Here is a 15,216-nt window from a genome sequence, read left to right as displayed (position 1 = left end):
TCCTTAAATAAACCATGTCATGCTTGTGTGTATCGTTTTCTGGTGTAATGTTATGCTACAGTCACATAGATAAATGTGTAAATAGTTGACTAGATGGAGAATGTGTTTGTTGGAGTTCATTATCAGCCTATTAATAGCCGTTATTATTATTATTATTAGGCTATTGTTATTATTATTCTACAGTTAAATAAACTCGATATAAACTACATTTTCAGTCAGACATAGACCCAAAACCTCTGAGTCATAGGATGCAAAAAATAAACATGTTAAATATAAACACCCAAGCAATGACCCTGCAGAGTTGACGCACAGCTCTCCGTGGAATCAATTTCAACCCAATTCCGCGCAGCCACAACGAATATTGAAAATATGAAACAAAGGAATCAAAGCTCAGGCTACCCCATTTACGGTGGAAGCGAATGAGATTCCCTGACAAATTTAAAGAAATGTTATGTTTCGGCTAGATGATCCTTACCATAAATTACTTTGACACTTCTAGCTCAATCATTGCAAAGGAGTGCAACGCAATGAATCGTCAGAAACACTTACTGACTGCTGAAACAACAAAAGGGATTACAAAAGGTATGAACAAACTAAGTTGGGGTATTTAACAAAAATGTATTAAGGTCCAGTCTCAACAATCAGCTTTTACATGTGAGGTCGGGATGAAATTGTGGAATGTATCTGTGTTTTAGAACTAATGATGTTGTAGGCCTAGCCTACTACTCGATAAGAGACTCCGAGCTGTCCATATAACCTAGTTATAGCCTGTGCTTCGGCAATATAGGCCAGGCCATATTGCGTGGGCAAGACGCACATTTGTGTGGGCTGAACCCACTCCTAACGCCGGTGCTGGGCAAAAAGTGATTCTCTGCTAAAAACGGATTTTACGGATTTTACAGATACCAGGCACATAACCTACACATAACCTTACTGTAGCCTATGTACGTGGTAATTGCAAAGATATGTGCTTGTGAAACAAAATTTGTTTAGGCTACAAGAAACAATCACAATTTTGGCAAAATAAGTGTTTGCAGTTTGTAGCGGAATCAGGCATGACATTTACGTGATTATAGACTATAGTGGGCCTAATGTTTCCAATGATTAGGCTATGTGTTTTCGGTCTGTTTAAAATCCTTGTTTAGTCCTATACCTGGAAACTAGACTGTAATTAAAATGACGAGAATCACTTTTTGGTACGTTTTTAACAAATGAATATAGTCAGAATAGCAAATTGTAATCGAATTTTGCCCTTCCAGAATGTAGTTTTATGCAGTTGCCTGATATATACTTCAGCCAATCAGAGTGTGTCTGTCCTGGTGTTCTTAATGTTTCCTGTTTTTTTTCAAGATCTTTATTCAATTTAATTAACACATTATACATCTATAATGGCATTCGTAATATCAATATCAAATCAATATGCATTAACGCAAGGCTTCCTGTCAGGTTAATGTCTGATCTGAAGGATGTGGCGCACAATGATGATGTCAGAGGGTTTGCTGTTGTTCCTGTCCATACAGGCTGTTGGCGGAGTCACCTCAGGTAGGCTGTGCAGTGACGAGACAGTTGTCATTATAGGCTCCCTGTTTGATCAATGTATCCACATTAATATCCACATACAATACCCAAAGTAGTGTCATGTACAAGTGTGTGTTCCTGCAAGATAATAAACAATGTGTTCCCGGACAGACAGAATTATCTTGGTGTATTCCAGATATTAAATTATTGTTATCATATTAAATTATGAAAGGCTACTAAAAACAAAATTTCTATGACTCTGTGAAAGCTAGGATCATATGGTACATCTGTAATTACAGCAGATTCTGCTCTGAGATTGGTCAACGGTTACCCTGACAACGCCTGCTCTGGCAGAGTGGAGATCTATCACCAGGGCCTGTGGGGAACGGTGTGTGATGACTTCTGGGAGTTGTCGGACGCCCAGGTGGTGTGCAGGCAGCTGGGCTGTGGCCACGCGGTGTTTCCCATCACCCAAGGTAAGTTTGGCCAGGGCCGTGGGCCCATCTGGCTGGACGATGTGTCGTGCTCAGGGTCGGAGTCCTCCCTGGCAGAGTGTCGTCACCAAGTCTTCGGCGCCCACAACTGCTGGCACGGTGAAGATGCCGGGGTGGTCTGTGAGGGTGAGTGTGAATGAGTGAATGTTTAGCAATCAAGGTTTTTTGTGATTTGAGTGTCAGAATTGTAATTACCCATGAATAAGCAAAAAGGAAGCTTTTCACACGCAATTTCAATGTATTCCTCTCAATGCAACTACCTATGAGTCAGGATCGTGTCTCCTGTTACAGCCAGTGCTCCTCTGAGATTGGTCAACGGTTACCCTGACAACGCCTGCTCTGGCAGAGTGGAGATCTACCACCAGGACCAGTGGGGGACGGTGTGTGATGACATCTGGAGTCTGAGCCATGCCCGGGTGGTGTGCAGACAGCTGGGCTGTGGCCGTGCCCTCTCTGCCCCCACCAGTTCCAGCTTCAACGAGGGCAGCGGGCCCATCTGGCTGGACGGCGTGGGGTGCTCGGGGTGGGAGTCCTCCCTGATGGATTGCCGTCACCAGGGCTTTGGACCCCACAACTGTACCCATCATGAAGACGCAGGGGTGGTCTGTGAGGGTGAGTGTGAATGGATGAATGTTGAGGGACCAATGTCTTCAACTAAGGGTGTGGTTAGAAACATTTGAGGTATTTATATTTTTCCTTATTTTCGTTTGTGTTTTGTTCACTCATGTATTTATTTACTTTCACACTTTTATTGATGAATTCCTTTGTTATTCATTCAGTATTAACACTGTACACACAGCTCCTTAAACAGGCGTATGTCATCTTTTTCCCTAGTGGGCCAAGTGGTCTCCATCTTCACAACAACATCTCCCACTACTGGCAACAGTGACCCCGTCACCCCCACCCTGGAGCCCTCCAACTCCACCCCCAGGGAAGCGGATGTGCGTTTGGGTGGGGGGAACAGTGCCTGCTCTGGCAGAGTGGAGCTCTACCACCGGGGCCAGTGGGGGACGGTGTGTGACGACATCTGGAGTCTGAGCCATGCCCAGGTGGTGTGCAGACAGCTGGGCTGTGGCCGTGCCCTCTCTGCCCCCACCATGTCCAGCTTCGGCCAGGGCAGCGGGCCCATCTGGATGGACGATGTCAGGTGCTCTGGGTCTGAGTCCTTACTGATAGACTGCAGCCATCGGGGCTTCGGCTCCCATGACTGTAGTCATGGTGAAGAGGCTGGAATCGTCTGTGAGGGTGAGTAGGAACCAGTGTCTGATTGTTGACCAGTTCTTTAAAGGCAAGGTAGGTAATGTTGTTGAGAATCACTTTTTTGTAGTTTGCTGAAAAATACTTCACATCCTGATTGCATCCAGTAAATTCAAAGTTTTGACACTAAAATGAAATAAATCCGATATCTGTGGGCCTCGCAGGACTGTAAAAAAACACAACCAATCATTAAGGTTGGACCTGCACTAATGATGGGACAGCGTTCTGACCGAATGCAATGATTGGATGGGCTACTTGCCTTACCTACCTACCTCCCAGCAGTAGTCAGGGTCATATGTTTTGGAGGAGTGGATTTTAAGGGAGGGTGGGATATTTTGATTTGAATCCTCTCAAACTCTAGCTAAAATTGCAAGGGTCGCAAAACTTGCCTACCCTGCCTTTTAATGATTCAAATTCAATATGTGTTCACTTGTTCAGCCATTAAAGGTCCCATGACATCCTGTTTTTGACCTAATACTGTATCTGAAGTCTGTTTCCCGAACTTCAGCCTTGGTGCAGAATTACAGCCACTACGAGCATTCCCACAATGAGCTTTCCTTAGGACATGCCATTTTTGTGTGTGTAGCTTTAAATGCTATGAGGAGAAGAGGGGCAGGGCTAACTGCCATGCTTCGGTCGTTTGCAAGCCATGATGTCTCTTGAGGAAAAACCAATATCGCGCTTGCACGGTCGTAGCTCATTTTCTCATTGGCAAGCTATGGGAACTCATATTAATGTTAAAAAACCTCATAAAGTGAAATTTTTGTTGCCATGGGACCTTTAATAAACAGATTTATTCACACATTATGTAATTAAGATTCCTTCACTTCTTCAACGTATTAGTTAGTAGCTTTATTATAATTTAAATATTCATATCTTTTTGGAAGATTACATTTGATGTTCATTGTCAGTTTATATTTTCACTTTACGTACAACTGCATTATCCCATATTGATAATTCTCTCCCCCAGTTGGTCCAGTGGTCACCACGTTTCCTGGCCCCACCACCACCTCCAGATCCAGCACATCTCCCTCCACCTCCACATCCACACCCAGCACATCCACCTCCACACCCAGCACATCCACCTCCACACCCAGCACATCCACCTCCACACCCAGCACATCCACCTCCACACCCAGCACATCCACCTCCACACCCAGCACATCTCCCTCCACCTCCTTACCCAACACATCTCCCTCCACATCCATACCCAGCACATCTCACTCCACACCCAGCACACCTCCCTCCACCTCCTTACCCAGCACACCTCCCTCCACCTCCTTACCCAGCACATCTCCCTCCACCTCCTTACCCAGCACATCTCCCTCCACCTCCTTACCCAGCACATCTCCCTCCACATCCATACCCAGCACATCTCACTCCACATCCATACCCAGCACATCTCACTCCACCTCCATACCCAGCACACCTCCCTCCACCTCCTTACCCAGCACACCTCCCTCCACCTCTTTACCCAGCACATCTCCCTCCACCTCCTTACCCAGCACATCTCTCTCCACCTCCACACCCAGCACATCTCCCTCCACCTCCTTACCCAGCACATCTCTCTCCACCTCCACACCCAGCACATCTCCCTCCACCTTACCCAGCACATCTCCCTCCACCTTACCCAGCACATCTCCCTCCACCTCCTTACCCAGCACATCTCCCTCCACCTCCTTACCCAGCACATCTCCCTCCACCTCCATAACCAGCACATCTCCCTCCACCTCCTTACCCAGCACATCTCCCTCCACCTCCATACCCAGCACATCTCCCTCCACCTCCATACCCAGCACATCTCCCTCCACCTCCAGACCCAGCACATCTCCCTCCACATCCTTACCCAGCACATTTCCCTCCACCTCCACACCCAGCACATCTCCCTCCACCTCCTTACCCAGCACATCTCCCTCCACCTCCAGACCCAGCACATCTCACTCCACCTCCAGACCCAGCACATCTCCCTCCACCTCCTTACCCAGCACATCTCCCTCCACCTCCAGACCCAGCACATCTCCCTCCACCTCCATACCCAGCACACCTCCCTCCACCTCCACCACATCTTTCTCTACCTCCACACCCAGCACATCCTTTTCCACCTCCACTTCTGCCACATCCACCTCTATACCTATAACTAATCCAGACACCTCCACCTCCAGATTAATCTCTTCTCCTGACACCTCCACCTCCATCTCTACATCCACCTATAAGCTCAGCAGTTTTCCACGCACCTCAATACCCAGTTTTCCTTCCTCTACCTTAAGCTCTACATCCACTTCATTATCCAACACTCCCTCTACCACCTCCACACCCACTTCTCTTCCCATCACCTCCACAGCCACTTCTCCTCCCATCTCCTCGACACCCACCTCTCCTCCCATCACCTCCAAACCCACCTCTCTTCCCATCACCTCCACCCCCACCTCTCCTCCCATCACCTCCACACCCACCTCTCCTCCCATCTCCTCCACACCCACCTCTCCTCCCATCACCTCCACACCCAGCTCTCCTCCCATCACCTCCACACCCACCTCTCTTCCCATCACCTCCACACCCAGCTCTCCTCCCATCTCCTCCACACCCACCTCTCTTCCCATCACATCCATAGCCACCTCTCTTCCCATCACCTCCACAGCCACCTCTCCTCCCATCATCTCCACACCCAACTCTCCTCCCAAGACCTCCACACCCACCTCTCCTCCCATCCCCTCCACACCCACCTCTCCTCCCAACACCTCCACACCCACTTCTCCTCCCATCACCTCCACACCCACCTTTCTTCCCATCACTTCCACACCCACCTCTCCTCCCATCACCTCCACACCCACCTCTCCTCCCATCACCTCCACACCCACCTCTCTTCCCATCACCTCCACAGCCACCTCTCTTCCCATCACCTCCATAGCCACCTCTCCTCCAAAGACCTCCACACCCACCTCTCCTCCCATCACCTCCATAGCCACCTCTCCTCCCAACACCTCCACACCCACCTCTCCTCCCATCACCTCCACACCCACCTCTCCTCCCAACACCTCCACACCCACCTCTCCTCCCAACACCTCCACAGCCACCTCTCTTCCCATCACCTCCATAGCCACCTCTACTCCCAACACCTCCACACCCACCTCTCCTCCCATCACCTCCATAGCCACCTCTCCTCCCAACACCTCCACACCCACCTCTCCTCCCATCACCTCCATAGCCACCTCTCCTCCCAACACCTCCACACCCACCTCTCCTCCCATAACCTCCACAGCCAACTCTCCTCCCATAACCTCCACAGCCAACTCTCCTTCCATCACCTCCACACCCACCTCTCCTCCCAACACCTCCACACCCAACACCTCCACACCCACCTCTCCTCCCATCACCTCCACACCCACCTCTCCTCCCATCACCTCCACACCCAACTCTCCTCCCAAGACCTCTAAACCCACCTCTCCTTCCATCACCTCCAAACCCACCTCTCCTTCCATCACCTCCACACCCACCTCTCCTCCCAACACCTCCACACCCACCTCTCCTTCCATCACCTCCACACCCACCTCTCCTCCCAACACCTCCACACCCACCTCTCCTCCCATCACCTCCACACCCAACTCTCCTCCCAAGACCTCCACACCCACCTCTCCTTCCATCACCTCCACACCCACCTCTCCTCCCAACACCTCCACACCCACATCTCCTCCCAACACCTCCACACCCACCTCTCCTTCCATCACCTCTACACCCACATCTCCTCCCAACACCCCCACACCCACATCTCCTCCCATAACCTCCACACCCAACTCTCCTCCCAAGACCTCCACACCCAACTCTCCTCCCAACACCTCCACACCCACATCTCCTCCCATAACCTCCACACCCAACTCTCCTCCCAAGACCTCCACACCCACCTCTCCTCCCATCTCCTCGACACCCACCTCTCCTCCCATCACCTCCACAGCCACTACTCCTCCCATCTCCTCGACACCCACCTCTCCTCCCGTCACCTCCAAACCCACCTCACTTCCCATCACCTCCACCCCCACCTCTCCTCCCATCACCTCTACTCCCACCTCGCCTCCCATCACCTCCACACCCACCTCTCCTCCCATCACCTCCACACCCACCTCTCCTCCCAACACCTCCACACCCACCTCTCCTCCCATCACCTCCACACCCACCTCTCTTCCCATCACCTCCACACCCACCTCTCTTCCCATCACCTCCACACCCACCTCTCTTCCCATCACCTCCACACCCAGCTCTGCTCCCATCTCCTCCACACCCACCTCTCTTCCCATCACCTCCACACCCACCTCTCTTCCCATCACCTCCACAGCCACCTCTCTTCCCATCACCTCCATAGCCACCTTTCCTCCAAAGAACTCCACACCCACCTCTCCTCCCATCACCTCCACAGCCACCTCTCCTCCCAACACCTCCACACCCACCTCTCCTCCCATCACCTCCACACCCACCTCTCTTCCCATCTCTTCCAAACCCACCTCTCTTCCCATCACCTCCACACCCACCTCTCCTGCCATCACCTCTACTCCCACCTCTCCTCCCATCCCCTCCACACCCACCTCTCTTCCCATCACCTCCACACCCAGCTCTCCTCCCATCACCTCCACACCCACCTCTCTTCCCATCACCTCCACACCCAGCTCTCCTCCCATCACCTCCACACCCACCTCTCCTCCCATCACCTCCACACCCACCTCTCCTCCCATCACCTCCACACCCACCTCTCCTCCCATCACCTCCACAGCCACTTCTCCTCCCATCATCTCCACACCAACCTCTCTTCCCATCACCTCCACACCTACCTCTCCTCCCATCACCTCTCCTCCCATCACCTCCACACCCACTTCTCTTCCCATCACCTCCACAGCCACCTCTCCTCCCATCACCTCCACAGCCACATCTCCTCCCATCTCCTCCACACCCACCTCTCCTCCCATCTCCTCCACACCCACCTCTCTTCCCATCACTTCCACACCCACCTCTCCTCCCATCACCTCCACACCCACCTCTCTTCCCATTGCCTCCATAGCCACCTCTCCTCCAAAGACCTCCACACCCACCTCTTCTCCCTTAACCTCCACACCCACCTCTCCTCCAAAGACCTCCACACCCACCTCTCTTCCCATCTCCTCCACACCTACCTCTCCTCCCATCACCTCCACACCCAGCTCTCCTCCCATCTCCTCCACACCCACCTCTCCTCCCATCACTTCCACACCCACCTCTCCTCCCATCACCTCCACACCCACCTCTCCTCCCAAGACCTCCACACCCACCTCTTCTCCCTTAACCTCCACACCCACTTTTCCTCCCATCACCTCCACACCCACCTCTCCTCCCAAGACCTCCACACCCACCTCTCTTCCCATAACCTCCACACCCTCCTCTCCTCCCATCACCTCCACACCCACCTCTCTTCCCATCACCTCCACACCCACCTCTCCTCCCATCACTTCCACACCCACCTCTCCTCCCAACACCTCCACACCCACCTCTTCTCCCATCACCTCCACACCCACCTCTCTTCCCATCACCTCCACACCCACCTCTCCTCCCATCACCTCCACACCCCCCTCTTCTCCCATCACCTCCACACCCACCTCTCTTCCCATTACCTCCATAGCCACCTCTCCTCCAAAGACCTCCACACCCACCTCTTCTCCCTTAACCTCCACACCCACCTCTCCTCCAAAGACCTTCACACCCACCTCTCTTCCCATCTCCTCCACACCTACCTCTCCTCCCATCACCTCCACACCCAGCTCTCCTCCCATCACCTCCACACCCAGCTCTCCTCCCATCTCCTCCACACCCACCTCTCCTCCCATCACTTCCACACCCACCTCTCCTCCCATCACCTCCACACCCAGCTCTCCTCCCATCTCCTCCACACCCACCTCTCCTCCCATCACCTCCACACCCACCTCTCCTCCCAACACCTCCACACCCACCTCTTCTCCCTTAACCTCCACACCCACCTTTCCTCCCATCACCTCCACACCCACCTCTCCTCCCAAGACCTCCACACCCACCTCTCCTCCCATAACCTCCACACCCTCCTCTCCTCCCATCACCTCCACACCCACCTCTCTTCCCATCACCTCCACACCCACCTCTCCTCCCATCACTTCCACACCCACCTCTCCTCCCATCACCTCCACACCCACTTCTCTTCCCATCACCTCCACACCCACCTCTCCTCTCATCTCCTCCACACCTACCTCTCCTCCCATCACCTCCACACCCACCTCTCCTCCAAAGACCTCCACACCCACCTCTCTTCCCATCTCCTCCACACCTACCTCTCTTCCCATCACCTCCACACCCAGCTCTCCTCCCATCTCCTCCACACCCACCTCTCTTCCTATCACCTCCACAGCCACCTTTCCTCCAAAGACCTCCACACCCACCTCTCTTCCCATCACCTCCACACCCACCTTTCCTCCAAAGACCTCCACACCCACCTCTCTTCTCATCACCTCCACACCCACCTCTCCTCCCATCACCTCCACACCCACCTCTCTTCCCATCACCTCCACACCCACCTCTCTTCCCATCTCTTCCACACCTACCTCTCTTCCCATCACCTCCACACCCACCTCTCTTCCCATCACTTCCACACCCACCTCTCCTCCCATCACCTCCACACCCACCTCTCCTTCCATCATTTCCACACCCATCTCTCCTCCCATCACCTCCACACCCACCTCTCCTCCCATCACCTCCACACCCACCTCTCCTCCCATCACCTCCACACCCACCTCTCCTCCCATCACCTCCACAGCCACTTCTCCTCCCATCATCTCCACACCAACCTCTCTTCCCATCACCTCCACACCTACCTCTCCTCCCATCACCTCTCCTCCCATCACCTCCACACCCACTTCTCTTCCCATCACCTCCACAGCCACCTCTCCTCCCATCACCTCCACAGCCACATCTCCTCCCATCTCCTCCACACCCACCTCTCCTCCCATCTCCTCCACACCCACCTCTCTTCCCATCACTTCCACACCCACCTCTCCTCCCATCACCTCCACACCCACCTCTCTTCCCATTGCCTCCATAGCCACCTCTCCTCCAAAGACCTCCACACCCACCTCTTCTCCCTTAACCTCCACACCCACCTCTCCTCCAAAGACCTCCACACCCACCTCTCTTCCCATCTCCTCCACACCTACCTCTCCTCCCATCACCTCCACACCCAGCTCTCCTCCCATCTCCTCCACACCCACCTCTCCTCCCATCACTTCCACACCCACCTCTCCTCCCATCACCTCCACACCCACCTCTCCTCCCAAGACCTCCACACCCACCTCTCCTCCCATCACCTCCACACCCACCTCTCCTCCCAACACCTCCACACCCACCTCTTCTCCCTTAACCTCCACACCCACTTTTCCTCCCATCACCTCCACACCCACCTCTCCTCCCAAGACCTCCACACCCACCTCTCTTCCCATAACCTCCACACCCTCCTCTCCTCCCATCACCTCCACACCCACCTCTCTTCCCATCACCTCCACACCCACCTCTCCTCCCATCACTTCCACACCCACCTCTCCTCCCAACACCTCCACACCCACCTCTTCTCCCATCACCTCCACACCCACCTCTCTTCCCATCACCTCCACACCCACCTCTCCTCCCATCACCTCCACACCCCCCTCTTCTCCCATCACCTCCACACCCACCTCTCTTCCCATTACCTCCATAGCCACCTCTCCTCCAAAGACCTCCACACCCACCTCTTCTCCCTTAACCTCCACACCCACCTCTCCTCCAAAGACCTTCACACCCACCTCTCTTCCCATCTCCTCCACACCTACCTCTCCTCCCATCACCTCCACACCCAGCTCTCCTCCCATCACCTCCACACCCAGCTCTCCTCCCATCTCCTCCACACCCACCTCTCCTCCCATCACTTCCACACCCACCTCTCCTCCCATCACCTCCACACCCAGCTCTCCTCCCATCTCCTCCACACCCACCTCTCCTCCCATCACCTCCACACCCACCTCTCCTCCCAACACCTCCACACCCACCTCTTCTCCCTTAACCTCCACACCCACCTTTCCTCCCATCACCTCCACACCCACATCTCCTCCCAAGACCTCCACACCCACCTCTCCTCCCATAACCTCCACACCCTCCTCTCCTCCCATCACCTCCACACCCACCTCTCTTCCCATCACCTCCACACCCACCTCTCCTCCCATCACTTCCACACCCACCTCTCCTCCCATCACCTCCACACCCACTTCTCTTCCCATCACCTCCACACCCACCTCTCCTCTCATCTCCTCCACACCTACCTCTCCTCCCATCACCTCCACACCCACCTCTCCTCCAAAGACCTCCACACCCACCTCTCTTCCCATCTCCTCCACACCTACCTCTCTTCCCATCACCTCCACACCCAGCTCTCCTCCCATCTCCTCCACACCCACCTCTCTTCCTATCACCTCCACAGCCACCTTTCCTCCAAAGACCTCCACACCCACCTCTCTTCCCATCACCTCCACACCCACCTTTCCTCCAAAGACCTCCACACCCACCTCTCTTCTCATCACCTCCACACCCACCTCTCCTCCCATCACCTCCACACCCACCTCTCTTCCCATCACCTCCACACCCACCTCTCTTCCCATCTCTTCCACACCTACCTCTCTTCCCATCACCTCCACACCCACCTCTCTTCCCATCACTTCCACACCCACCTCTCCTCCCATCACCTCCACACCCACCTCTCCTTCCATCATTTCCACACCCATCTCTCCTCCCATCACCTCCACACCCACCACCCCTTCAGAAGTGGAGGGCGAGTTACGTCTGGCTGAGGGCTACAGTACCTGCTCTGGCAGAGTGGAGATCTACCACCAGGGCCAGTGGGGGACGGTGTGTGACGACATCTGGAGTCTGAGCCATGCCCGGGTGGTGTGCAGACAGCTGGGCTGTGGCTATGCCCTGTCTACCCTCACCAGTGCTAGATTCTCCCTGGGCAGTGGGCCCATCTGGCTGGACGATGTCAGGTGTTCGGGGTTAGAGTCGTCCCTGACAAACTGCAGCCATCTGCCCTTCGGCGCACACAACTGTGGTCATGGAGACGATGCAGGGGTGCTTTGCGAGGGTGAGTGTGAATGGATTAATGCCTAGCAATGTATGTCTCAAAGTCTCTTGTCAACCAAAATCATAGGGTATAAGGAAAATAATATTTCAAAGGATTAATCCCCTATATCCAAGTTTTCTCTCGGATGTCCATGCACTGACTAACTCACATATACTTCCAGTACTCGTTAGTTTACGTTTTATTAAATCATTCACTTATTTGTTGTTAATGTATTTCCTTTTTGAGTGTATATAGTAAATATTACTGCTAATTATATCAAATACTGATATTTCAACTAATTCTTATAAACAAATTCAACTTTTTACTAATCAATTTTCCTGAATGTCCGTTAGAGAACGACCTGGACGTGACCATCAGACCTTACCTGGTGTAGGTTAACACACACACACACACACACTGACAAAACACACACACACACTGACAAAACACACACACACACACACACTGACAACAAACACGCACACACTGACATCACACACTGACATCACACACAAACACACTGACAACAAACACGCACACACTGACATCACACACTGACATCACACACAAACACACTGACAACAAACACGCACACACTGACATCACACACACACACTGACATCACACACACACACACTCACAACACACACACACACACACACACTGACAACACACACACACTGACATCACACCCACACACATACTGACATCACACATGCACACACACAATACTTTGACCCTGTTGTTTTGTGGTTCCATCCTATCTTGTCAGGCTGTCAGGCAGGGGTCCCAATGCCAGGGCCTCCATGTCCCTGTTCCCCAACTCCAGCTACACAGCTCCTTACCCAGCAGGCCCGGTCACTCTGCCCCTGGGCTCCGTCCTGCATGTGGGCGTGTCTGTTGAAGAGACCGAGATTGGACGCTTTGTGGTCGTTCTGGAGGACTGCTACGCCACCCACTCCCCTGATCCTAATGACCTCCTGAAATACCTCCTCATCCAGCACAAGTATGTGACCCTGAATATTGACGTGTGTGTGTTTGTGTGTGTGTAAAATCAGCTGAAGAGAGATTTGTGTTTATTTTCCCTCTCTCTCTCTCTCTCCTCCTACAGGTGTCCTACCGACCGTCACCAGGTGACCGTGGAGGAGAGTGGCTTGTCCCTCCAGGCTCGCTTCTCTGCGCTGCTGTTCCTGTTCCAGGGGGACTACAGGGACGTCTACCTGCACTGCAGCCTCAACCTGTGTGACCAGAGGAGCTCCTCCTGCTCTCCTGTGAGTCCTCCCATCCTCCTCCCTGCCCTCTCTGACTCTCTGGTCTCTCTGCCTCTGGTCTCTCTGCCTCTGGTCTCTCTCCCTCTGGTCTCTCTGCCTCTGGTGTCTCTGCGTCTGGTCTCTCTGTCTCTGGTCTCTTTGTCTCTGGTCTCTATGCCTCTCGTCTCTCTTGTACTTAAAATCTCTCTCTCACTCTCCAATTCCCTTTGAGATTTTTTTCCTAACTTTCTCCGTTCTCTCCGTCTCTCTCTACAGGTGTGCTCTAGAAGGACGGCCCGCTCTGTCTCTGAGTCCCTCAAGCCCCTGACCATCGGACCAATCACCTGTGAGTATGGGCTTCAGCCCCGCCTCCCGATCTGTCAATCATGATGATGTCACAGTGAAGGTCTCTAAAGTAAGAATGTGTTTGTGTCTGACCTCTGACCTTTCAGGGACCAGAGTCTAGAGTGGGCTGATGATGTCACTCCTCCCTCAGAACTGATTTCTGGAAAAACAACATGTAGCCATAATCATGGTGACCACGACATAATCTCTACTGTCTAATGTAAACTGGAATGTTTCACTGTGTAACCTTTGGAAGATTTCTGTATTATCCTGCAACCTGATGAAAATGTACTTGTATCACTGCACTGCCATCTTAGAAAATATTCCTAAGGTTTAAATGTTTTTTCGGGTTCCTGACACGTGACTTGTAATTTAATAAACGGAACTTGTCTGATATACAGAAAGCTTCACTCATTGGGCTAACAATAGCCCTGGGATCTTAGACTGATTCCCAGAGTTGATCAAATCATATGTCTAGGCAAAAGACAAGCGAAGTATTAACAAACAAGAAAAGGCTGTCCTTAATAATTATTCAGCCATGCGTATTTATACTGCTGTATACTTTCCTGTCGTATGAAAGTCTTGAGACAAAACTCAAAGCAAAAACTGTACTATTACTTTTATTTTGAAAGTGAAAGTATTCATCTTTTCTCAGTGTGTAGGCTATAAGGGATAAGGGTCATGCTTTAGTGTCATGCCACCAAACAATGCAACGACTCTAGCCAAGCAGGTTCTTGTGCCAAGTGAACACTGAGTAACTTTCACATTCATGGGAGTGGCACTCACATCGAGTAGGGGTGAGTGTGTGTGTGTGTGTGTGCGTTCTGAATTTGAAAGTTATGCATTGTTCGTTTGGCATAGAAACCACCGTGGCTAGTGTCGCTGCATTGTTTGGTGGCAATCTACTGTGAACCTATCAGATGAACCATCAACCTCAAGCCCCCTCATGGTCACGCTACTGTTGGGAACCGATTAGCAGATCAAATAACTTGACAGTGACTGGAAATGAGAGACAATCATACAATAGGAATGCAAGAGTTATGTGATGTGCACTTGGCACAGAAACTTGCTAGACGAGTGTTGTTGCATTCTTTTCCTTCTACTGAACTCAGGTAAACTGAGTCGAGGGCAGTCGTTCAATCGGAGCGCAGATTGAGGGGGCTACTACGTTTCATGGTCATTTACGAGAACAACACATTTTAATTATAGCAGGAAATTGAATCAAGTT

At 52.3% G+C, this 15,216-nt stretch overlaps 1 protein-coding gene across 1 annotated transcript; it reads left to right on the top strand.

Annotated features, from left to right (window-relative positions):
* Positions 1-499: 499 nt before the first annotated feature.
* Positions 500-14,384, top strand: LOC134008583 (mucin-2-like). Its single transcript, XM_062448016.1, has 11 exons — positions 500-582; positions 1,447-1,542; positions 1,818-2,138; positions 2,304-2,624; positions 2,847-3,257; positions 4,240-12,414; positions 12,747-12,783; positions 13,166-13,399; positions 13,505-13,664; positions 13,920-13,989; positions 14,096-14,384. Exons 2-11 carry the CDS (start codon positions 1,467-1,469, stop codon positions 14,107-14,109), a joined length of 9,819 nt encoding a protein of 3,272 aa, XP_062304000.1. The 5' UTR covers positions 500-582; positions 1,447-1,466; the 3' UTR covers positions 14,110-14,384.
* Positions 14,385-15,216: the final 832 nt, after the last annotated feature.

The sequence above is a fragment of the Osmerus eperlanus genome, chromosome 22 (assembly GCF_963692335.1).
Source record: "Osmerus eperlanus chromosome 22, fOsmEpe2.1, whole genome shotgun sequence".
In the NCBI taxonomy this organism is placed as follows: Eukaryota; Metazoa; Chordata; class Actinopteri; order Osmeriformes; family Osmeridae; genus Osmerus; species Osmerus eperlanus.
The sequence above is the reverse complement of the archived record's forward strand: the minus strand, read 5'-3'. Positions and strand labels throughout refer to the sequence as shown.

What these genes read in the sequence shown, in the direction of transcription:
- LOC134008583 (XM_062448016.1), top strand. Translation starts at nt 1,467, where the DNA reads ATGTGGCGCACAATGATGATGTCAGAGGGTTTGCTGTTGTTCCTGTCC. An exon ending in TGCCGGGGTGGTCTGTGAGG is followed by an intron (nt 2,139 to 2,303) that starts GTGAGTGTGAAT and finishes CTCCTGTTACAG; the next exon opens with CCAGTGCTCCTCTGAGATTG. An exon ending in CGCAGGGGTGGTCTGTGAGG is followed by an intron (nt 2,625 to 2,846) that starts GTGAGTGTGAAT and finishes CTTTTTCCCTAG; the next exon opens with TGGGCCAAGTGGTCTCCATC.